Source organism: Xenopus tropicalis, chromosome 5, assembly GCF_000004195.4.
Source record: "Xenopus tropicalis strain Nigerian chromosome 5, UCB_Xtro_10.0, whole genome shotgun sequence".
Classification (NCBI taxonomy): Eukaryota; Metazoa; Chordata; class Amphibia; order Anura; family Pipidae; genus Xenopus; species Xenopus tropicalis.
The window spans coordinates 145,365,205-145,391,330 of NC_030681.2; the positions used below are offsets into that span (position 1 = coordinate 145,365,205).

A 26,126-nucleotide genomic window follows, 5' to 3' on the forward strand; every position below is an offset into this window, starting at 1 on the left:
ACTGGGGCTGTGGGATAGCAGGTATAGTAGGGAGAGATGGTGCCTATAGTAGCAGTGGGATAATAGCCTCTGGGAAGGGACTGGGGCTGTGGGATAGCAGGTATAGTAGGGAGAGATGGTGCCTATAGTAGCAGTGGGATAATAGCCTCTGGGAAGGGACTGTGGGATAGCAGGTATAGTAGGGAGAGGTGGTGCCTATAGTAGCAGTGGGGGGATAATAGCCTCTGGGAAGGGACTGGGGCTGTGGGATAGCAGGTATAGTAGGGAGAGATGGTGCCTATAGTAGCAGTGGGATAATAGCCTCTGGGAAGGGACTGTGGGATAGCAGGTATAGTAGGGAGAGGTGGTGCCTATATTAGCAGTGGGGGGATAATAGCCTCTGGGAAGAGACTGGGGCTGTGGGATAGCAGATATAGTAGGGAGAGATGGTGCCTATAGTAGCAGTGGGGGGATAATAGCCTCTGGGAAGGGACTGGGGCTGTGGGATAGCAGGTATAGTAGGGAGAGATGGTGCCTATAGTAGCAGTGGGATAATAGCCTCTGGGAAGGGACTGTGGGATAGCAGGTATAGTAGGGAGAGGTGGTGCCTATAGTAGCAGTGGGGGGATAATAGCCTCTGGGAAGAGACTGGGGCTGTGGGATAGCAGATATAGTAGGGAGAGATGGTGCCTATAGTAGCAGTGGGGGGATAATAGCCTCTGGGAAGGGACTGGGGCTGTGGGATAACAGGTATAGTAGGGAGAGGTGGTGCCTATAGTAGCAGTGGGGGGATAATAGCCTCTGGGAAGGGACTGGGGCTGTGGGATAACAGGTATAGTAGGGAGAGGTGGTGCCTATAGTAGCAGTGGGGGGATAATAGCCTCTGGGAAGGGACTGGGGCTGTGGGATAGCAGGTATAGTAGGGAGAGATGGTGCCTATAGTAGCAGTGGGATAACAGCCTCTGGGAAGGGACTGGGGCTGTGGGATAGCAGGTATAGTAGGGAGAGATGGTGCCTATAGTAGCAGTGGGGGGATAATAGCCTCTGGGAAGGGACTGGGGCTGTGGGATAGCAGGTATAGTAGGGAGAGATGGTGCCTATAGTAGCAGTGGGATAATAGCCTCTGGGAAGGGACTGTGGCTGTGGGATAGCAGGTATAGTAGGGAGAGATGGTGGCTATAGTAGCAGTGGGGGGATAATAGCCTCTGGGAAGGGACTGGGGCTGTGGGATAGCAGGTATAGTAGGGAGAGATGGTGCCTATAGTAGCAGTGGGGGGATAATAGCCTCTGGGAAGGGACTGTGGCTTTGGGATAGCAGGTATAGTAGGGAGAGATGGTGCCTATAGTAGCAGTGGGGGGATAATAGCCTCTGGGAAGGGACTGGGGCTGTGGGATAGCAGGTATAGTAGGGAGAGATGGTGCCTATAGTAGCAGTGGGGGGATAATAGCCTCTGGGAAGGGACTGGGACTGTGGGATAGCATGTATAGTAGGGAGAGATGGTGCCTATAGTAGCAGTGGGGGGATAATAGCCTCTGGGAAGGGACTGTGGCTTTGGGATAGCAGGTATAGTAGGGAGAGATGGTGCCTATAGTAGCAGTGGGGGGATAATAGCCTCTGGGAAGGGACTGGGGCTGTGGGATAGCAGGTATAGTAGGGAGAGATGGTGCCTATAGTAGCAGTGGGGGGATAATAGCCTCTGGGAAGGGACTGGGGCTGTGGGATAGCAGGTATAGTAGGGAGAGATGGTGCCTATAGTAGCAGTGGGGGGATAATAGCCTCTGGGAAGGGACTGGGGCTGTGGGATAGCAGGTATAGTAGGGAGAGATGGTGCCTATAGTAGCAGTGGGATAATAGCCTCTGGGAAGGGACTGTGGATGTGGGATAGCAGGTATAGTAGGGAGAGATGGTGGCTATAGTAGCAGTGGGGGGATAATAGCCTCTGGGAAGGGACTGGGGCTGTGGGATAGCAGGTATAGTAGGGAGAGATGGTGCCTATAGTAGCAGTGGGGGGATGATAGCCTCTGGGAAGGGACTGGGGCTGTGGGATAGCAGGTATAGTAGGGAGAGATGGTGCCTATAGTAGCAGTGGGGGGATAATAGCCTCTGGGAAGGGACTGGGGCTGTGGGATAGCAGGTATAGTAGGGAGAGATGGTGCCTATAGTAGCAGTGGGATAATAGCCTCTGGGAAGGGACTGTGGATGTGGGATAGCAGGTATAGTAGGGAGAGATGGTGGCTATAGTAGCAGTGGGGGGATAATAGCCTCTGGGAAGGGACTGGGGCTGTGGGATAGCAGGTATAGTAGGGAGAGATGGTGCCTATAGTAGCAGTGGGGGGATAATAGCCTCTGGGAAGGGACTGGGACTGTGGGATAGCAGGTATAGTAGGGAGAGATGGTGCCTATAGTAGCAGTGGGGGGATAATAGCCTCTGGGAAGGGACTGGGGCTGTGGGATAGCATGTATAGTAGGGAGAGATGGTGCCTATAGTAGCAGTGGGGGGGGGGATAATAGCCTCTGGGAAGGGACTGGGGCTGTGGGATAGCAGGTATAGTAGGGAGAGATGGTGCCTATAGTAGCAGTGGGATAATAGCCTCTGGGAAGGGACTGTGGGATAGCAGGTATAGTAGGTAGAGGTGGTGCCTATAGTAGCAGTGGGGGGATAATAGCCTCTGGGAAGGGACTGGGGCTGTGGGATAGCAGGTATAGTAGGGAGAGATGGTGCCTATAGTAGCAGTGGGGGGATAATAGCCTCTGGGAAGGGACTGGGGCTGTGGGATAGCAGGTATAGTAGGGAGAGATGGTGCCTATAGTAGCAGTGGGGGGATAATAGCCTCTGGGAAGGGACTGGGGCTGTGGGATAGCAGGTATAGTAGGGAGAGATGGTGCCTATAGTAGCAGTGGGATAATAGCCTCTGGGAAGGGACTGGGGCTGTGGGATAGCAGGTATAGTAGGGAGAGATGGTGCCTATAGTAGCAGTGGGGGGATAATAGCCTCTGGGAAGGGACTGGGGCTGTGGGATAGCAGGTATAGTAGGGAGAGATGGTGCCTATAGTAGCAGTGGGATAATAGCCTCTGGGAAGGGACTGTGGGATAGCAGGTATAGTAGGGAGAGGTGGTGCCTATAGTAGCAGTGGGGGGATAATAGCCTCTGGGAAGAGACTGGGGCTGTGGGATAGCAGATATAGTAGGGAGAGATGGTGCCTATAGTAGCAGTGGGGGGATAATAGCCTCTGGGAAGGGACTGGGGCTGTGGGATAGCAGGTATAGTAGGGAGAGATGGTGCCTATAGTAGCAGTGGGATAATAGCCTCTGGGAAGGGACTGTGGGATAGCAGGTATAGTAGGGAGAGGTGGTGCCTATAGTAGCAGTGGGGGGATAATAGCCTCTGGGAAGAGACTGGGGCTGTGGGATAGCAGGTATAGTAGGGAGAGATGGTGCCTATAGTAGCAGTGGGGGGATAATAGCCTCTGGGAAGGGACTGGGGCTGTGGGATAGCAGATATAGTAGGGAGAGATGGTGCCTATAGTAGCAGTGGGGGGATAATAGCCTCTGGGAAGGGACTGGGGCTGTGGGATAACAGGTATAGTAGGGAGAGGTGGTGCCTATAGTAGCAGTGGGGGGATAATAGCCTCTGGGAAGGGACTGGGGCTGTGGGATAACAGGTATAGTAGGGAGAGGTGGTGCCTATAGTAGCAGTGGGGGGATAATAGCCTCTGGGAAGGGACTGGGGCTGTGGGATAGCAGGTATAGTAGGGAGAGATGGTGCCTATAGTAGCAGTGGGATAACAGCCTCTGGGAAGGGACTGGGGCTGTGGGATAGCAGGTATAGTAGGGAGAGATGGTGCCTATAGTAGCAGTGGGGGGATAATAGCCTCTGGGAAGGGACTGGGGCTGTGGGATAGCAGGTATAGTAGGGAGAGATGGTGCCTATAGTAGCAGTGGGGGGATAATAGCCTCTGGGAAGGGACTGTGGCTTTGGGATAGCAGGTATAGTAGGGAGAGATGGTGGCTATAGTAGCAGTGGGGGGATAATAGCCTCTGGGAAGGGACTGGGGCTGTGGGATAGCAGGTATAGTAGGGAGAGATGGTGCCTATAGTAGCAGTGGGGGGATAATAGCCTCTGGGAAGGGACTGTGGCTTTGGGATAGCAGGTATAGTAGGGAGAGATGGTGCCTATAGTAGCAGTGGGGGGATAATAGCCTCTGGGAAGGGACTGGGGATGTGGGATAGCAGGTATAGTAGGGAGAGATGGTGCCTATAGTAGCAGTGGGGGGATAATAGCCTCTGGGAAGGGACTGGGGATGTGGGATAGCAGGTATAGTAGGGAGAGATGGTGCCTATAGTAGCAGTGGGGGGATAATAGCCTCTGGGAAGGGACTGGGGATGTGGGATAGCATGTATAGTAGGGAGAGATGGTGCCTATAGTAGCAGTGGGGGGATAATAGCCTCTGGGAAGGGACTGGGGCTGTGGGATAGCAGGTATAGTAGGGAGAGATGGTGCCTATAGTAGCAGTGGGGGGATAATAGCCTCTGGGAAGGGACTGGGGCTGTGGGATAGCAGGTATAGTAGGGAGAGATGGTGCCTATAGTAGCAGTGGGGGGATAATAGCCTCTGGAAGGGACTGGGGCTGTGGGATAGCAGGTATAGTAGGGAGAGATGGTGTCTATAGTAGCAGTGGGATAATAGCCTCTGGGAAGGGACTGGGGCTGTGGGATAGCAGGTATAGCAGGGAGAGATGGTGCCTATAGTAGCAGTGGGGGGATAATAGCCTCTGGGAAGGGACTGGGGCTGTGGGATAGCAGGTATAGTAGGGAGAGATGGTGCCTATAGTAGCAGTGGGATAATAGCCTCTGGGAAGGGACTGGGGCTGTGGGATAGCAGGTATAGTAGGGAGAGATGGTGCCTATAGTAGCAGTGGGGGGATAATAGCCTCTGGGAAGGGACTGGGGCTGTGGGATAGCAGGTATAGTAGGGAGAGATGGTGCCTATAGTAGCAGTGGGATAATAGCCTCCGGGAAGGGACTGTGGGATAGCAGGTATAGTAGGGAGAGGTGGTGCCTATAGTAGCAGTGGGGGGATAATAGCCTCTGGGAAGAGACTGGGGCTGTGGGATAGCAGATATAGTAGGGAGAGATGGTGCCTATAGTAGCAGTGGGATAATAGCCTCCGGGAAGGGACTGTGGGATAGCAGGTATAGTAGGGAGAGGTGGTGCCTATAGTAGCAGTGGGGGGGATAATAGCCTCTGGGAAGGGACTGGGGCTGTGGGATAGCAGGTATAGTAGGGAGAGATGGTGCCTATAGTAGCAGTGGGGGGATAATAGCCTCTGGGAAGGGACTGGGGCTGTGGGATAGCAGGTATAGTAGGGAGAGATGGTGCCTATAGTAGCAGTGGGATAATAGCCTCTGGGAAGGGACTGTGGATGTGGGATAGCAGGTATAGTAGGGAGAGATGGTGGCTATAGTAGCAGTGGGGGGATAATAGCCTCTGGGAAGGGACTGTGGCTTTGGGATAGCAGGTATAGTAGGGAGAGATGGTGCCTATAGTAGCAGTGGGGGGATAATAGCCTCTGGGAAGGGACTGGGGATGTGGGATAGCAGGTATAGTAGGGAGAGATGGTGCCTATAGTAGCAGTGGGGGGATAATAGCCTCTGGGAAGGGACTGGGGCTGTGGGATCGCAGGTATAGTAGGGAGAGATGGTGCCTATAGAAGCAGTGGGGGGATAATAGCCTCTGGGAAGGGACTGGGGCTGTGGGATAGCATGTATAGTAGGGAGAGATGGTGCCTATAGTAGCAGTGGGGGATAATAGCCTCTGGGAAGGGACTGGGGCTGTGGGATAGCAGGTATAGTAGGGAGAGATGGTGCCTATAGTAGCAGTGGGGGGATAATAGCCTCTGGGAAGGGACTGGGGCTGTGGGATAGCAGGTATAGTAGGGAGAGATGGTGCCTATAGTAGCAGTGGGGGGATAATAGCCTCTGGGAAGGGACTGGGGCTGTGGGATAGCAGGTATAGCAGGGAGAGATGGTGCCTATAGTAGCAGTGGGGGGATAATAGCCTCTGGGAAGGGACTGGGGCTGTGGGATAGCAGGTATAGTAGGGAGAGATGGTGCCTATAGTAGCAGTGGGGGATAATAGCCTCTGGGAAGGGACTGGGGCTGTGGGATAGCAGGTATAGTAGGGAGAGATGGTGCCTATAGTAGCAGTGGGATAATAGCCTCTGGGAAGGGACTGGGGCTGTGGGATAGCAGGTATAGTAGGGAGAGATGGTGCCTATAGTAGAAGTGGGATAATAGCCTCTGGGAAGGGACTGGGGCTGTGGGATAGCAGGTATAGTAGGGAGAGATGGTGCCTATAGTAGCAGTGGGGGGATAATAGCCTCTGGGAAGGGACTGGGGCTGTGGGATTGCAGGTATAGTAGGGAGAGATGGTGCCTATAGTAGCAGTGGGGGGATAATAGCCTCTGGGAAGGGACTGGGGGATTTATTGTTATTGCCAAAACAATAGTAGGGCTGTACAACAGAAGGCTACGTCACACTATTTATCACCTAAGCGACCTTAATGACAGTGTCGCAATCATACTTATATATTTTATTCTGTTTTATCAGAATGTCAGGGTATGAAAGGGTAAGGCCAGGCTGTAGAACTGGGATGACCCACTCTTAATGTACACAACATTAAGTGAAAATCTTTGTTTTTATTTTATAGCATTCTGCGGAACTGTTGGCTGTGGTTCGCCTCCCCTTCATTCATCCCAGTTACCTCCTCAATATTGTGGACAATGAAGAGTTAATAAAATCGTCGGAGGCTTGCAGGGACCTGGTCAATGAAGCAAAGAGGTATCACATGCTCCCACACGCTCGCCAGGAGATGCAAACACCACGGACCAGGCCACGGCTCTCAGCAGGTAATGAGATGACCATTGGTCAACTGTGTTGGAACACGTGATGTCTCATTGGCTTACACAGCCCTTATTAATGAGAGAGCCAATAACTATGCCTCTAGGGTGACTGATGGAATCATCTACTTGACCCCTGCAGGTGTGGCTGAAGTGATTGTCCTGGTCGGTGGGCGGCAGATGATAGGAATGAATCAGAGGACCCTCACAGTGGTCACATGTTTAAATCCACAAATCAACAAATGGTACCCGTTGGCCAGTCTGCCATTTTATGACCGGGAGTTTTTCAGCGTAGTGAGTGCTGGAGACAATATCTACCTTTCAGGTAAGGAAGAGAAAAAGAAAGCTCCTGTAGATAATGATTGTAACATTATAAAACAAATTTACTGCTCTTTGGAAATCATTTATACTTAGAAATTCCCAAATGGAGAACTGTCTACTGGTAGTCTCCACAAACACAAATGTTGCCCTTCTCCCCTTGTAATAGGGAAACCCAAATCTATGTCTCTAGCTTGTGTCAGAGGCAGATCTTCAGGTCCCCATACACAGCCTGATTGTAGCTGCCGATAAGGGTCCCTTGGACCGATTCAGGCAGCTTATCGGCCTGTGTAAGGGCAAAAACGAGGGGCCTGCTCAAACGATATCTGGCCTGAAATGCGATCGGCCAGGTTAGAAAATTCAGTCGGAGCCGATGCGGTCTTTATGTGTATGGGGACCTTAACCAAGTTCAAGGCTCTTTGGAGCTCCAGCCTTTGATCAGGACCCTCAACTAATTTTCTAACAAGGTTAAAACATTGCAGACATTCAGCCATAGTTCCTAACAGCAAATAACCTAACTGACCTTCTAGTTTGGCTTCCAGGTGTACTTTGGAGAGCAAATAGTCATTCTCCCCTAATCTTATCCTAACCAGCCTTCAGGCTAAGCCTCCCTTGGCACTGCTCCAGGCCCCTCAGTTTGGGAAATAGACTGCACTCACCCAGATCCTTTTTATAGTCTTTAAAGGCTAAGCCTAAGCCAGTCTACATGGAGACGTTGCTTCATGCAAAGCAGTTATACAATGCCATATTGTGCTCCCTCACTCACCATCCAATCTATTTGTTTCACAAATGCATAAAAACCTATGTCGGATCGAATATCACCAACCTCTTTATTACACCTATGATTGAAGCAGACAGTCAATTGTGAGAGCGCTACACTTCCACACTGTGACCTATGAGAAGTATTTTCACCGGTCTTTGCGATGGGAATCTATACCAGTCGGGCAGACGTTATTGACGCATTTCAGTTTGAGGAAAGGCTTTGTTTCAGTTAAAGTGAGACTGACATTCTAAACTAATGGCAGTATTGGCTTCCTGACATACAACTGCCCTTCGGTTGCTCTATCTCGGAGGCTGTAAGCTTATATTGATGAGAAAGTACATGCCTGAGCTATGCAAAGATAAAGGCCTGTGTCTGATGCACGATGTATGTATCATAGGGACACGGGTGTAACTGTAGGGAACCCAGTCTCGGGGGGGGGGGGCTATGAAACCAATACTGGTCAGTGTGGCACAGTCTGCTTCTTATGCCACTTACTTAAACATTGTGTATTTTTAATGGCAGCTCTGAACCCCTAACACACTACACTAGAGATACGTGGCACATCTGTGGTGAGCTAAAAAATATTTATTACCCAATATTACCAAAACTAGGTTATTTAATGCACGGAATGCAGCACCATATAAGTGCCTCTATTACATTATCAGGCACAGAAATGTAGTAATTGTCCACATATTCTAGTTAGATTTAGATCATTGCATTTAAACGTATGACCGATATCCAAACGTTCGTCGGAAGAAGACTAAACTCTGAATGTGTATGGCCGGCTTTAATTACCTGGTGTACTAGGAGAAAACAGAAATAAAAATATGTATGTGCTTAGTGTTCTACTCATGAATGATATTTGATTCTATATGGATTGTCTCACTGCTTAGATAAAATATTAGATCAGACAGAACAAACCATGTTCTTGTTAAGTTGGGTTGACTTGGGTTTTAGCTCTTTGCATAATCCCGGTGATACTGATTTCCATTATGCCGGTGCCTTTGCCAATAGCACTTATTCCTTCACCTTACTCCCTAGACCTTTCGCATTTGATTCCTTTCATAATCTCATATACAAGCTAGGACAGATACTGGGGGAAAGCTAATTACCACTGACGTGTTCCCTGCCCTGCATGGTCACAGTGTTGTTTGGTTACACTTGGTAATGAGAAATAGAGAGACTGTGTTCTTATCTGAGTCTTCATGTCAATATAAATGAGAATATGATTACCAGGTCTGTATAAACATGGCCCAAGAGGTGAGACATAAGTCACACAGGTGTCTCACCAGTATTGATCAAACCAAGAACTTTTACTTGAGTATCTTGGTCAATAATATTGATTTGATAATATGTAATAGTGTTCGGCCTTTGGGCCTTTTTAATGCTTAGGGATCTAGAATGCCCCCTGAAGCAGATCAAGAACTTTCAGACTCATACAGAAAGCTTATTGTACTGCGCCAAGGATGGGTCTGTCATTCTATTTATGGATGGCCAAGTGACCCATTTTGTGTCAGTGCTGGTCTGAATTGCATTTTGATTTAACGTTTATAAAAGAATGTCTTTCAACGAATGTTCTTTAGTTTGTGGTTACAACTTTAGTTGGCCTCTCCATGGCTTTACAAGAAAAGCATTCTGGTTGAATAGATACTCGTCTACTTTGTATAAAAAGAAGAAGGAATTCTAGGGAAAGGCCTTATTCTTTTTTTTAATGCTTAGGGATCTGGAATGTTTATATCAATATCACCATGTACTTGAGGTTTCCTTCATAATCCTGAAGACGGTCAAGAACTTCAAGACTTATACAAGAAAGCTCATTGCACTGTGCCAAGAATGGTTCTGTTGTTCTTCCATTGGATGGACAAGTAGTCATTTTGTGTCAGTATTTGTGAATTGCACTTTGATTTACTGTTTATAATAGAATAGGAGATACTCTCCTTCTTTGTATACAAAGCAGAAGGAATTCTGGGGATAAAGGCCCAGGATTGCTCCTAAATATTTCATAGAATACCTTAGAGCAGTGTTCCCCGAACAGTGGCTAACCACTCCTTGGATGTTGCTCCCAGTGGCCTCAAAGCAGCTGCTGTTTTTGAATTCCTGGTAAGGAGGCAAGTTTTGGCTGCATAAAAACCAAATATAATGCCAAACAGAACCTACTGTAGGCTGCCAGTCCATATAGAGGCTATTAAGTAGCCAATTGTAGCTCTTATTGGCACCCCCAGGAACCTTTTTCATGCTTGTGTTGCTCCCCAACACTTTTTCCATTTAAATGTGGCTCACAGATATAAAGGGTTGGGGATCCCTGCCCTAGAGGCTAACAATCACTCAGTGGGGTTTAAGGCTTGGCCAGGGCAGTATTCTGACCAGATGCCCAATTACAGACCTGTGTTATTGGGGCTCATCAGTGCAGGGTTTTCTGATAAGCATATGTAGAGCCTGGGGAAATATATTTACGAGAAAAACATTTTGGTCGAGGAGATATAGTCCTTCGTATCCAAAGCAGAAGGGATTCTGGGGAAAAAGACCAGGATCCAGAGCTTTCTCACTGAAATTCTGAGCCTAGACAGAGCTAAATTGTGTATAATAACAGGTTCAACGTGTTCATGTTATTAAGTTCTGTCGAGTTCTGTTCCATCCCGTTACAAATTACCTTTTCATGTATGATCTACGGTTTCCTTTTACATTGGTCACGATGGCCACTTGGCGCATTTGTGTTCCATGGAATAGATAATTGGACTACAGCATAGCAATCTGAAGTGAACGCGGCACGAACCCAAAACTCATTTTGATGTTTTAATGCAGTCTTAGTAAACAGTGTAATCAATACGTGTTCATTATGCAGCAGGCGGAATTGATTTAATAGTGTAAATTGTCAGTAGGCTGCGATAGATGCCGATACATTACGCCGCTTCTCTTTAACAGGGGGAGTTCAGAAACCTTTACGGGAAAGGGGAATAATTGTTACTGTAAACGATACTGTGCATTTAAATCAACATATATTATATCAGGGAGGGGCGGCTGTGAAAGCTGCTTAAATTGGAGAGTAGGGAAAAAAAACTGGGAATGTTTCATATATGGAGGGGGAACCTGCTATTGAACATCTGCGGCCCTCTAGGTAATGCCATTCACTAGCATCTGGGGTTCTGCAGGTTGCCTATTGCTGGTTTGAAGTTATAGCTCACAGCTGTTGTAGACTACAAATCCCAGAATCCTGTCTGTCAACTGTTGAGGGAGGCTGTGAGTTTGATATCCCGGCCTTTAATTATATGCTCAGTTTTGAGGCAGAATATATAAATCTATAAAAAATCATATCCAGATATTGCTTTTTACAAGAGAAATGATTGGGGGTTTCTCTGGAGCAAGGCACCACTATGTACTTAAGTTATGTGGGAGTCTGAAATCTGCTTTGTACAGTTCTCCAGTTTAAAATGTAAAATTGGCTTATGAATAAGGCTCCTACCTATGGCTTCATTTGTTCTAGAAGACCTAGAGAAGTCACAGCAGCATAAGAATAGGGCTGAATACTGTGATGGCTGGACCTTTCATGTTCTATCATAGTTGCAACAGTGAAATTACTTTTACAGTCACTAACCGTTCAGGGCTGAAACAGTAGATAGAAACAATAGGATTTCTACCTCCTTCTGCCAATTCAGCCCTGAAGGCAGATTTTGATCAGGTGCCTTCTATAGCGCCCGATCAAAATTTTTTACCCTGGCCGATCGGCGAGTCGACCGATATCAGCAGCTTCCTGTGATATCGGTCGACTCGCTGACTTACCATACACGCACCGAATATCGTACGAAACAGGGTTTCATACGATATTATCGGTGCATGTATGGCCAGCTTTACTCTTCTCTGTGCATCTTTTAATACTAAGCCCACCTTGCCCTACTATAATTGATGTCCTCTCTCTTCCTATCTATAACTATGTGTTAGAACCCTGGGTAGTTGCCCAATTTCGGACACCCCCCCTTAAGCCGTGTCTTTGATAAAAACATTATATTGGCAGCAGAACTAACAAAATCCCCGCCATACCTAGGTCAAGTTATTCTCTTACTCTACCTCAGGCAACCAGATATTTGTATAAATGAATGACAATGAAGGATGAGAGAAGAGAGAGCCTGACTTACAACATAAGTTCATAATCCAGTTGCTTTCTGTTTGCTTGAATTGGACACATTTGAAGAACATCAGAATAATAAAGCATTATGCTCTAATTCCTGAATGTGCCCTTCATATCTCCTCTGGTATTCAGCGAGGGTGGCCCTTGTGGGTTGTGCTGCAGTTGACTGGGGCGCCCAGTACTTATCAAAATACCGTTATATTTACATAAACAGAAAACACTAAGTTATTTTTCCCATTAAAAGTCTCACAGAACGACAGCTGTAGGTTTTGCATTGGGCCCAAGAGGGTTGGTAGTGCCCAGCGGAGCAGTGTTGGATCCATTTCCCTATAAGCCTTGGGTTTATTCATTCACTCATTAGCTAAATAGCTCTTTGGATGTAACATTTTCCAAGAGAAAGGCAGATTTAACAGTTCCCTGAGGTAATCAGCTCACCAAGTCATTAGCTCCAGTTGGACTATAGCTGTTAATAAACACAACATTGTTTATACTGGATGTTAATGGCAAAAATAGAAAAAAGAACGCCGATTTTGTGGGATTTGTGATGGCGGTAGGTCCTGGGAGCGGCTTGAGAAACGACCTTATCGCCGTCCTGTTAGGGCCTCGGAATATCTATGGAACTCGTTCCTTGGTTTGCTCCCTTTTATAGCCAGCTGATTACTAAACCAGATATATACGATGAAAATATTCATATTTTTTCAATCCAGTCATTTCCTGCCTTTTTATTATTTAAATGGAAAATTGGCCATGACTTTACTTAGAGGATTGCAATGAGGAAAAAATATTTTGTTTTTGTAAGTCTTTTTTTTATATTTGTATTTTTTTCTTCACCCTGAAATTCCATGAGTTCCTTGGCTACAAGGGATGCCAAACCCTTCTGTTCTAGACCAAAGTATTCAGTCCAACATTTACAGATATATAGAAACATTGGGGTAACAGTCACCCTGCTATAGTTCCAGGGGTACCCAGGGCACAAATAAGCACTCACCCCAAATCCCCCCCTAACTGGCCTTCAGGCTGGGCCCCCTTAGCCCATAACATGGTTACAGATATATAGAAACATTGGGGTAACAGTCACCCTGCTATAGTTCCAGGGGTACCCAGGGCACAAATAAGCACTCACCCCAAATCCCCCCCTAACTGGCCTTCAGGCTGGGCCCCCTTAGCCCATAACAAGGTTACAGATATATAGAAACATTGGGGTAACAGTCACCCTGCTATAGTTCCAGGGGTACCCAGGGCACAAATAAGCACTCACCCCAAATCCCCCCCTAACTGGCCTTCAGGCTGGGCCCCCTTAGCCCATAACAAGGTTACAGATATATAGAAACATTGGGGTAACAGTCACCCCGCTATAGTTCCAGGGGTACCCAGGGCACAAATAAGCACTCACCCCAAATCCCCCCCCTAACTGGCCTTCAGGCTGGGCCCCCTTAGTCCATAACAAGGTTACAGATATATAGAAACATTGGGGTAACAGTCACCCCGCTATAGTTCCAGGGGTACCCAGGGCACAAATAAGCACTCACCCCAAATTTCCCCCTAACTGGCCTTCAGGCTGTACCCCCTTAGCCCATAACAAGGTTACAGATATATAGAAACATTGGGGTAACAGTCACCCTGTTATAGTTCCAGGGGTACCCAGGGCACAAATAAGCACTGACCCCAAATCCCCCCCTAACTGGCCTTCAGGCTGGGCCCCCTTAGTCCATAACAAGGTTACAGATATATAGAAACATTGGGGTAACAGTCACCCTGCTATAGTTCCAGGGGTACCCAGGCCACAAATAAGCACTCACCCCAAATCCCCCCCTAACTGGCCTTCAGGCTGGGCCCCCTTAGCCCATAACAAGGTTACAGATATATAGAAACATTGGGGTAACAGTCACCCTGTTATAGTTCCAGGGGTACCCAGGGCACAAATAAGCACTCACCCCAAATCTCCCCCTAACTGGCCTTCAGGCTGGGCCCCCTTAGCCCATAACAAGGTTACAGATATATAGAAACATTGGGGTAACAGTCACCCTGCTATAGTTCCAGGGGTACCCAGGGCACAAATAAGCACTCACCCCAAATCTCCCCCTAACTGGCCTTCAGGCTGGGCCCCCTTAGCTCATAACAAGGTTACAGATATATAGAAACATTGGGGTAACAGTCACCCTGCTATAGTTCCAGGGGTACCCAGGGCACAAATAAGCACTCACCCCAAATCCCCCCCTAACTGGCCTTCAGGCTGGGCCCCCTTAGCCCATAATAAGGTTACAGATATATAGAAACATTGGGGTAACAGTCACCCTGCTATAGTTCCAGGGGTACCCAGGGCACAAATAAGCACTCACCCCAAATCCCCCCTAACTGGCCTTCAGGCTGGGCCCCCTTAGTCCATAACAAGGTTACAGATATATAGAAACATTGGGGTAACAGTCACCCTGCTATAGTTCCAGGGGTACCCAGGGCACAAATAAGCACTCACCCCAAATCCCCCCTAACTGGCCTTCAGGCTGGGCCCCCTTAGCCCATAACAAGGTTACAGATATATAGAAACATTGGGGTAACAGTCACCCTGCTATAGTTCCAGGGGTACCCAGGGCACAAATAAGCACTCACCCCAAATCCCCCCCTAACTGGCCTTCAGGCTGGGCCCCCTTAGTCCATAACAAGGTTACAGATATATAGAAACATTGGGGTAACAGTCACCCTGCTATAGTTCCAGGGGTACCCAGGGCACAAATAAGCACTCACCCCAAATCCCCCCCTAACTGGCCTTCAGGCTGGGCCCCCTTAGCCCATAACAAGGTTACAGATATATAGAAACATTGGGGTAACAGTCACCCCGCTATAGTTCCAGGGGTACCCAGGGCACAAATAAGCACTCACCCCAAATTTCCCCCTAACTGGCCTTCAGGCTGGGCCCCCTTAGCCCATAACAAGGTTACAGATATATAGAAACATTGGGGTAACAGTCACCCTGTTATAGTTCCAGGGGTACCCAGGGCACAAATAAGCACTCACCCCAAATCCCCCCTAACTGGCCTTCAGGCTGGGCCCCCTTAGTCCATAACAAGGTTACAGATATATAGAAACATTGGGGTAACAGTCACCCTGCTATAGTTCCAGGGGTACCCAGGGCACAAATAAGCACTCACCCCAAATCTTCCCCTAACTGGCCTTCAGGAAGGCAAAACCCCCATCTGAAGCCTCTCTAATTTGCCTCAGAGGGGGAGAAATATTCCTGACTCCAAGATGAAGTCAAGATAGAGAGGACCAGGTCCTTGGGTTTGTCATACTAAAGCTTGGACAGGAGTGATTAAATGATAGGTAAAAAGACAATGGCATGGGGCTGCAATATGTAGCTATCTGCAGAGCAAACTTCTACTCAGACTGATTTGGGTTAAGGAAAAGGAACCTCAGTAATGAGACAGCTCCTCAGTAATGAGACCGCTCCTCGTGCATTGAAAGCCATATGCAGCGCCTGTGAGGGGATGTGAGTAGCGCAGAGCTCAGTTGGCTGGAACAGATTTTTAAGCTTTGGGGGCCTCGGAGCATTCCAGAAATGTTGCTTTGGCAAGAATGACTTCATTCCATAGAGCAGCAGAGCCCTCGTGCATGTTCAGCTGCCATGGATTGCATGGAGTTTTTGAAGGGAAACCAAATTTTCACTTACGGAGAACCTCACCTGCCTTATCCTGAATGCATGGAATGCTGCGGGATGTTGGGTTTAGTGGGAGAGAATGAGCAGGATTCCCAAGATTCTCACAGATTTGGCTCAGGTTGCTATAGAGTTTGGGGCTTGTGTCGTCTTCCAGTGTTCATTGCGTGTCTTGCTACAACCATTGCAAAGGTCTAATCTACACAAGAACCTTTCTTTACCAGAGCAGAGGCAGAATACATGTACAGCAGTAAAATATTAGGCCGTAAAATCCCTAAACCAAAGGCCTGCTGATAATTCTCACCATGTTAGCTCTTTACCCAACTCAAAAGATCTTCAACGCGTCTTAGACAAAGCAAGTCCTTGCCAACCCAACCCAATGTTGCTCTTACCAGCAGCCCTTCTGGTGAAGTCACTAGAGGGCAGGGATTAAATCTTGCCCAAAATGTCCTATGCTTGAAGGTACTTCAACTTTGGCTCTTCATGTATGAGGCAATGGAAATGTGCAGAGGCAATGGCGAGGTGCAACGTGTGGCTGGACAAAAGGGTTCTGGCTATTTTAAAGAAATTAAAAAGGAATAAGGTAGCTTGTGGCCAGCCTATGACAATGGCTACGTAGTAAAAAGTAAAAATTGCATTCTGAGCTAATACCATCTTCATAGAATCTGGGGCGGAAGGCTAAAAAATGGCTCCAAATAAGCGAATAAGCATCAAATTAGTGAAAAAACTCAACTCAAACCCAAGCAAAATGTTGCCATTGTACCCGCACCCAAACTGCACTCACATCCTTAGCTTCCAGGACAGGGATACGTTCGGAGCAGAAGAAAAGTGCATTTCCCCAGTCTAAACACTCTCCCAACCCGTACCCGCAATGGTTAGGTTGCCCCAACCCTAACCCACCTGGCCTAAGAGTAAACCCACACTTCACTACTCCAAATATTTCAGCTGGACCAATCCATAGAGAAGATATGAAATGAAGGGATATTGGGTATGTGGCCATCTGTATGCGCCACAAACAACAGATTCAATTGCTCAAACAAAAGTATGTTTTGCTACGTGATCTAAAACTAAAAGGATGTTCTCTAAAATCCACCGTCCTGAGAACATAAACAGACGGGGGATTAGATGCACCACTTCTGTATGTGTCGCACTGGGAACACAGAGAGAGGAGGTTAAAAATATACTATAATCACATTATTTCCCATTTTTATAATCCTATTTAGCTTTTAACACAGGCTTAAATAGAGCGGAGTAGCCTGCCCTACTGCTGAGCAAGAAATGATTGGTTTGCAGCGCGTCGTGGCCTTGTTTGCTCTGCGTTCTCAAAGCTTTTCGCTCTCATTCTTAAAGGGAAATTATACTCTGTCGGCAAGTGAGGATTATCACCCACTTACGTCCCCTAAAATAGACAGGGACGTATAAGAAGGAAGCTTGCTGCGAGCTCAGAACATTCCTCTCGCATTTTTAGATGTGTGAGTGGGAGATGTCGCACTGGAAACAATCCAGAACAAAGGAGCTTACGGCAGACACTTTAGGGTGCATTAAAGACTAACCAGAGACTGGATTCATATGACGAAAATAAAAAGTTTGATGCGTATCTGCTCTTAGTTATTGGGTTCCATGCTGCTTTGCAGAGAGAGAGAATATTTTGCATGAGAAGCCACGCCTGGGTTGGCACCTCTAGACCCAGCCGGCACCTTATCAACTCATGTATGGGCCCGGCCCACTGAGCTCTTACCGAAAATCGGCCAGATATCTGTCAGGCAGGTTTATAGATCCCATCCATGTTGGGTAAAGGAGAAAGAAAGGTAAAAGCACTGGGGCAGAGCCAAATATTACCCCCCCCCCCCCCAAGTAATTAGAAACCACTTACCTGACACCCCGGGCCGGTGCTCCTGTTAGCAGACAACTGTACCAGCTTGTGTACTTCTGAGCAAGAACCATGGACGATCTTCTTCCTTTACATCTGGTACCTGGGCCGGTGCCCCACCCCCCAGAGCCTTTTGCCCATAAAGTCCCTGTGGGCCTGCAGCATGTCAGTGGGCAAATTGGGGATAACTTTACCCTCCCGCTTTACCCACTTCTTTACTGACCCAATGAAATCAAGAAACTTGCCTTTGGCACTATTTAATTGTCACTGGAGAATTCACCTTTCAGCAAATGCAGGCAGCCAATAGAACAGAGAGTATTTCCTGTATGATTTTGTACCCCTACCTATTTGAGGTCACACCTGTGCTCTAGCTGGATAATGGGCAGACATATTTACCCCAAATCTGCCAAAACCCCACCCACTTTATGCTTTCCCTTCACACACCTACTACACTCCCACCCTACATCTCTTGCACTTGGAGCAAGTCAAGGGGTCACCATTGGTAATACAGCATAGGGCAAAGTTTTGCTCTGCCCTCAATCATCTCAGATAATCTGTATTTTCTCCCAGATGTAGTTGGTCTATGTATAAGTTATGTATTAGATACCAGTAGAGGATTCCATTTTTCTCACTGAATACCACCCCTTAGGACACGTCGGTACATCGCTGGTATGGGAGATGACGTTGCACTTAGTAGAATCTTGCCATTTTTTCCTTTTCCTAATTGTCCCATCTTTCTTTCTGTTGGCTTTAGGTGGCATGGAAGCTGGCGTCACCCTTGCCGATGTTTGGTGCTATATGTCTTTGCTGGATAACTGGAATTTAGTGTCCCGGATGATTGTTCCACGGTGTCGACACAACAGCGTTGTTTACGATGGGAAGATTTATACCATTGGCGGACTTGGTGTTGCCGGCAACGTAGACCATGTTGAGAGGTAAGACCAGTTGAGTTATGGTAAATGTGTAGTCACATGATGAAGAGGCAAGCCACCGAAACATTGTTAGATTTAAGAGACTGCACTGGAATGTAGGATGGTCAGTCCAAACTATTCCCCATGGTTACTATACCTTCTCAGATGGCCAAGCAGAAAGGTCAAAATTGGCCAAACCACCTTATGAAATATTAGTATGTACGGCCTCCCTTGATTCATTGGCGGATATGGGCTTCTCCTCCTCTCTTCTCTAGTCAACCTGAAAATACACCGGGTAACTACAGATATACTTCAGCCTACATGTGCCCATCATATAGCAACAACCATTATGAGCAAAAAAACACATTCTTTGCTGTATTGTTTCATACTTTCTGAAGGAACAGATTACGGTGATTGGTATATTAGGGGTTTCTTTGTTGTTTGGAAGCCGGAGTTCCCCCTTAATAACAAGTACATTTTATAGATCCTATTTAGAAGTCCAGTTACACATTATTGCCGGAACTATATATTATGTCCCTGAACTACAACTTCATTCCTTTCAGGTCATGGAGAGTTCTACGGATTTCTAGAGAACTAAAGTATCTGGTCATAAAAATAAAACATTTGGCCGCAGTCCATTAATAAAGAGTAATTGAAGGTAATGGCGGCACGCTGACAGATCCAATCTGACCCCTTGTATACGGGGTATAATTGCCGTGTTTATGGAAGTATGTGCTTGGGTAATGCTAGATTACTGCTCAGTTAGGCAGATTTCCGTGACACCGCGTTTGTCCCCTTGGAGAAGAAAGTAGGTTAGAAAATGTTCATGGAACGGCGCGTAATTAAGCGCGTGTTTTTCCCAGCACGATTTTGATGAATCAGCTTGTTCTATAGTTGTCACAGCATATATCTCCCTTGGTAAATAGTTCTTATACCGAAAATGTCTCGTGTTTAATCCGCCGCATAAATTCAGACTTAAAGAACCTTGAGGGGAAGTTTGTATACGAAATGCGGCAGAAGTTGGGAGAGCGTGGAGGCAGTCAGTAGATTCGGGCCTCCCCCTCACAGACTGCCAGCTTGGTGTGTGAGTATTGTGAGTCCTCCACTAAGTGCTCTCCCATCTGTACCAGAATGAAGGTTTCATTTGTTTCTGTCCAAATACTTTGTATTCAATTAATAATCCCCCTGCTCTTTGTAAGGGTGAAGACACACAGAGCTACTTAGTAGCAGCTACTTGTCATGGCTAAAAATCCCCTGCCATAGACAATACTGAGAATTGCCTCTGCTAAAACACACAGAGAGACAATTATCAGTAAATGATCAGCATTGTCTGTTTTAGTAGCCGTGACAAGTAGCTGCTACTAGTAGCTCCTGGTATGAACACAGGAAAAAGGTTTTGAATTTTTTGTCATCCAGCCACCAATATCTTTTTGAGTTATGGTCTGTTGTGAAGCAAACTGCTTTAGGGACTTAAAGAAACAAACTCCCCACACAACACAGAAACCCCTAATATCCCTATCCCTGTAATCTGTTCCTTCAAAAATAAGGAATAAATACCATTTTATATGCTGAAATCCAGCTGCAAAACAGTTCTTCTCTTTCTGCATCATTTGAAATCCTGGCAGGGGAGGAGGGACTAAAACACTGATGTTATGAATTGTAACAACTTCTCCACAGCTTACAGACAGCATGCAGGAACTACATAACCCACAATGCATTGCACTGTGATGTTCCTTTCCTTATTGACACCACATCTGCAGGGAATTATGGGATTGGGAGGAGGCAGGCTGAAGGCTGAGGACAGGCGACTACTGTTACATTTTGAGTCACAAAGTAGCCAGCCAGATCAGCAGGGGAACAGGGGGCGGGGCTTAGGGGAACTGTTCCAAACCATATTATTACATTAAATATCATGAAAAGGCTGCATATTTTTTAATTGCTGTATATTGCAAAGTTGCTTGGAATTATATTTACTTTTTTAAAAAGCTCGGGTTTAGATGTAGTTCCCCTTTAAGGTAGCCATACAGTGGCCAATAGTTCTACAGATGTTGGTCAGTACATGGTACATCAATTTCAACCCTACCTGATCATAGAACCAATATGCCTGGATCGACTGCTGAATATGAATAATACCTGTACCAAAAGCTCTGAGAAACTTTCCTTTGCTCAGTTTAATTGGTACGCGTAAAGCCAACTTTAGCTCTCGGAACCGTCCTTCATGCATCTACTCCTGATTTGGCCGCCCAACGATGTATCTGCTGCCAGTGATATAATCATAACGAAGAGGACTCAGTGCTCAGAAGTTCTCTGCACGAGGCTGAATATGATAAGCTCGGCCAATTAGAACCTCTTTTTGTAAATTCTGCACAGAATCCCAGGGAGGCCGGTTCCTATACCCTCCCCTGGCTCTGCAGGGATACTGTAAACCTTACTGATGGGATTTGATGGGCTTGAAATTATAATTAATCTGCAGTTATCTGTGTAGTGATTTATGAGCACAGACAGCACTGGGGGGGGGGGGGAGAGGAGACTAATATTGTACGTCCCATCTGGTTTATTCTCTCAGATCAAATATTCTTACACAGAAAAAAGGGGGGGGTGGATTAATTGGATTTTCTAATCTTTACTTTTTGATGTGTCCAGAGCCATAAAATTGACATTCTGAGTAAAACTGTGAAGTGAAATATTTATTTTATGCTCTTTGTTATGTTTCTGAGGTGGTATTTCTATCAAACACAAGCTATGGCACGTGGAGAATGCGATCAAAGTTGTAACAGGTCTAGTAACCCATAGCAACCAATCAGCAGGTAGCATTCACTGGTCGTCAGGGCCGTATTTATATATAGGTAGCAGAGGGCCTGTGCTTAGGGCGCCAGTTGTTGGGGGAGCGTTCCTCAGTGCCTATATATACATTTTTATAAAAGATTATTAAAAAGATTAATCCCCCCAGCCTCCGCTGCAAAATTCCTACTGAAATCTGACGGAACTTAATCCATCCCTGCTGAGTTACTAGACGTGGTATAAAGTTTGTAAACTTTTATTCCATTAGCCTTTCAATGCCCTAAGAAAAGTTTCCCCAGCCGAAATAACATCTGATTCATGACTGACTGGCGCACTAGTAAAGTACTTTGATAGAAAACTGCCATTTTAAGAATTAAGGCCGCCCCCTGGGATCATAGGAGTCACAGTGCACACAAACAAGCCAAGGCACACATACATGCTAGGCCCCATCAGCCAATGAATGAGCAGAGTTCTGCCTTTTACTCCCACACTACTTCCTGTTACAGTTAGAGCTGCATCACTTCCTGTCAGCTGATCTCTGAGGGAGCACACAGCCCATCACTAAATGGCGGCTCAAGGGAAAGGATGTAAAAGGGCAATATTTACTGATATATAAATTCCAGTTTGGCGAGATTCTTTACTGGGTCACTTAACATAATATAAACTGTGGGTTACGTATTCATTCTGGGGGTATAGTTTCCCTTTATTTATTTTTTTCCAAACAAAATCAGTTACAGTTTCCTTTGTTCCATCATGAGCAAAATCTAATTTCAGAGGGTATTTGGCACCAACATGATGTGCCACGGACATTATTCATGTGAGCGAGCCCAAGTGACATGTCTCAGCTCAGGGCGCTGGAGAGGCTCTGCTTGGCTCACACTCCCCACTTGGCTGCGGCTTCTTCACTTTCCCTGGTCCCGTGTGAATGTGAATAACAAATGATGAGCCAAGCTCAGGCAAAGGCACAGCAATAAAAGCACTGGCCAGGCACGCTTTGAGGAGAAAAACACAATCTGTGGTGTTCATTTTCTTTCAGCTTTAAAGATGAGGGTCAAGGGTTTGTTCTATATCCAGCACCTGAAGGAGCTGTGAGCGCTGTGGCGGCCATCTTGTTCTTGGCCTAAGCAGTCTTTGGATGAACAGATGAATATTCCACCTTCCCCAAGGGTAGCCAGCCCTGCGGTTGGTGATGGGAATAAAACGCATTCAGTGTGAGACCGGCCGGCCGTATGGAACATTTTGTACCAATGATATTCATGCTTGTGTCTGTTTTTCCCTCTGCTAAAACAAAGGAAGCTTTCGAGCAGAATAAAGGAATTACAATTCATGCCCAAGTACCAGCCGGCGCGTCTTTATTAACTTCCAGATTTAGCACCAAATCAGATTCCGAGAGCAGAAATATTAACAGCAGGATCATTTATAGATTGTAGGGGAAAAAATGCAAAATAACAAGTAAATCCAAGTCTGAGATGGACTGGAAATAACTGAGAAGGAATGGCCAATGCCTTGTCTTGTGTCCTACGCCTCCTGTTTAATGAACTCGGGCAGCTGAATCTCTATTTCGATAAATAAATGGGTGTGGCTGTGTGCCAGGCGTGGCACCGGCCCGTTATTGCTCGGGTTCTGCACCCATGGGGACAGAGGGGAATGCCAAACATTGGGCACCACATTGAGAAACATTCATGCTTACATACGCTTAATAAAAGTGTCCTCAAGTGCCCCCTCTGTAATTGTGTATTAGCTGAATATTTCTACAGCTCCTACAGCCTGCTATTAGGGATAGGCCAGTCTCAGCTTATGATTTGGACATCTGAAGATCCATTTAGCTCACAGAAGGTTAGAGCTATGAAGCATTACCTTTGGAGTGCGCAAAGCCCTTTATTCTGGGTAGAACACAGGTTCCATTCTTGGCCCCTTCACAATCAAGTTGGAAGAACTCTGTGTGTTCTGTGTGGTGCAGAGTCACTCCAGTGGGTCCCAGTGGTGCAGCGTGGTAACATAAATAGGCAAATCCAGGTGCCACGGAGTCACCTCCACCTCATGCAGAGTTATCTGAGTTACAGTGACATATAACAACAACATTTCTGTTCCAACCACAGCTCCATCAGGTCCTTCTAGAGGTGCCACCTCCAAGCTATTCTCCTCTACCCTGTATGAGGCTTAGGGTTACTTTATCAGTTTTCAAGCTTATGGATTTGAGTTTGTTTTTCTAAATCGATTAAACTCATATATGGAATGCTTATTTATTAATGTGGTAAACCAGTGATTAAAAAAACTCAAACATCTGGTATTTTCGAGATTACAACTCAAATATAACTCGAAAACTCAAATACCTTGAATATAAAATATGGCTTGACTTTGCCTCGGGCAACTCCCATTGACTTCTATAGAAACTCGCAAGCATTTAGATGGTAAAGTTTTACATTTGAGTTTGCAGGATTTTTGCACTTATTAAACACCAGACAGTCGAGTTTTTGACCCATAACTCAAAATCAAGTGTTTTTAGCGCAAAACTCAAATCATGAAAAAAAGTCAAACTTGCCCATTGATAAGTCTCCCCCTACCTGTTGGAGACTAAAGGTGCAGTTGCAGTTTGAATAAACACGCAAGGGCTAAGCCCTGCTTGTATCTTACTTGCTGTGCTGGCTGAAATATTTTGACCGGAGACTAAAGGTGCCCATACACGGGCCGATTCTAGCTGCCGATATGGGTCTTTTAGACTGATTCAGCAGCTTACCTGCCTGTGTATGGGCACTAACAACGGGCCTCACAGACCAACATCTGACCTTAAATCAGGCAGGTTTGATTATTCCGTCCGATGCGGTCCCTGAAACGACGGCACCTATACCCGCCGTGCTAATTCGATCATTTGGCCCCAGGCCCAAATGACCAAATTAGTGCGATATTGCCCACCCGTAGGTAGGGCTATCGGGAGAAGATCTTAGCATGTATGGCCACCTTAAGGTTGCCACCTGGCCAGTATTTTGCCATCCTAGCCAGTAAAACATCTGCTAAGGCCAGGGCAGGTATTACAAATTTACTGCCAATGTACAACCCACTATAGAGTGCTTTGGTCCCCTCGAGGGTGGGCAGCTTGACATTGTGGTTTAGGCTATATAAATTGGGTTTTATTGCTTTGCTGTAACTGGTCACAGAACTAGTGCTTAGGCCTGATTAGGTTTTACATTATAGAAAACAGCAAATGCAATGCACCTTTGGGCATTCAGGAACCTGCTGGGCGTTGCTGCCAGCTGCTTAGCCACTATGTGCCAAACATTGGCTTAGTACATTGAATTATTTAAACAGTAAATTACTCAAAGGCTAAAGGACTATATATATATATATATCTCCTTTTCCCTCTCTTCAGGATCAGTCAATGGTTAAGATCAGGTTGTTAATGTAATCCTACACAGGAGCAGTGTGTGCATGTTATCATGGGTAATTATGTTTAAACAGGGATCAGACCTGCACTTAGGGGAATTTGATCCCAAACCTGCTCTCTCGCACTCTCTCTCTCGCTCGCTCGCTCGCTCGCTCTCTCTCTCTGCTTTCTGCATTTTCAATTTAGGAGAAAACAATCAAGGCTTAATTCCGAGAACAAGTCGCTAATGTTACTGAAGCAGAAGTCATTAGTAAGCAATAAACTGCCGGAGAGGGTTACTGAATCGGGACCTGGGCGCTCACAAGAAAGTGGAATTTGTTTTAGCAGAAATTGAACTTTCTCCGCTGCCTAATTGTCATCTCACTCTGTAGATCTTCTGGCTTCGGCTACGGGAAATACAATCGGCACGGCGCTGTTTGGGAACAAAGACTTATATTCCCTGCTTGAAGGCTTGTTCAGCTTTGAGTTAACGTTGTAGCGAGTGATATTCTGAGATTCAATTTGCAGTTGGTCTTCATTTTTTATTACTTGTATTTTTTTTATTATTTCATTTTCAGTTCCAGTTTGGAATTTCAGCAGCTATTTGGTTGCTAGGGTCCAAGTTACCTTAGCAACCAGGGAGTAGTTTGATGAGAGACTGGAATGTTAATAGGAGAGGGACTCAATGGAAAAGAAAAGTTACAAAAAGTAACAATAACAATAAAATAGTAGCTTCACAGAGAAATTGTTTTTTTGCTGCTGGGGTCAGTGACCACAAAATTTCCTTCTATCTGGTCTCCATTCTGTCAATGGTTTGGGAACCGCTGCCTTAGGAGTAGTTACCTTTTAAGATGGTCTAGAATGCCATATTCTTAGTTTTAGTTTTGTATCTATTATAAAATGCCTTCCTCTACTGCCGCTTATTAGCCCTGCAATTTAAAATGCCCCCCGACAACCAAAAAATATATTGTTGCTCTCCAAGGCTACAGTTTCATTTTACTGTTACTTATTATTACTCAGATTTCTATTAAAGGCTCTTTTATTGCTCTTTGTCTCTCACTGAAACTACAGGTATAGGATCCCTTATCCCATAAACCCATTATCACAAAAGGTTTTGAATTACAGAAAGGCCATCTCCCATGATTAACTTTTTCTCTGTAATAATAAAACAGTACCTGTACTTGATCCCAACTAAGATATAATTACCCCTTATTGGGGGCAGAACAGTCCTATTGGGTTTATTTAATGGTTAAATGATTCCCTTTTCTCTGTAATAATAAAACAGTACCTGTACTTGATCCCAACTAAGATATAATTACCCCTTATTGGGGGCAGAACAGCCCTATTGGGTTTATTTCATGGTTAAATGATTCCCTTTTCTCTGTAATAATAAAACAGTACCTGTACTTGATCCCAACTAAGATATAATTACCCCTTATTGGGGGCAGAACAGTCCTATTGGGTTTATTTA

At 46.1% G+C, this 26,126-nt stretch overlaps 1 protein-coding gene across 3 annotated transcripts in view; it reads left to right on the plus strand.

Moving 5' to 3' along the window:
- Positions 1-26,126, plus strand: part of klhl29 (kelch like family member 29) — a 580,607-nt gene that overhangs the window by 517,337 nt on the left and 37,144 nt on the right. For all 3 annotated transcript variants that reach the window (XM_002935976.5, XM_031902990.1, XM_012971232.3), the window contains 3 exons: positions 6,690-6,888; positions 7,022-7,204; positions 18,357-18,537. In XM_002935976.5, the coding sequence (XP_002936022.1) occupies positions 6,690-6,888; positions 7,022-7,204; positions 18,357-18,537 (563 nt within the window). The remainder of the gene's footprint in view (positions 1-6,689; positions 6,889-7,021; positions 7,205-18,356; positions 18,538-26,126) is intronic.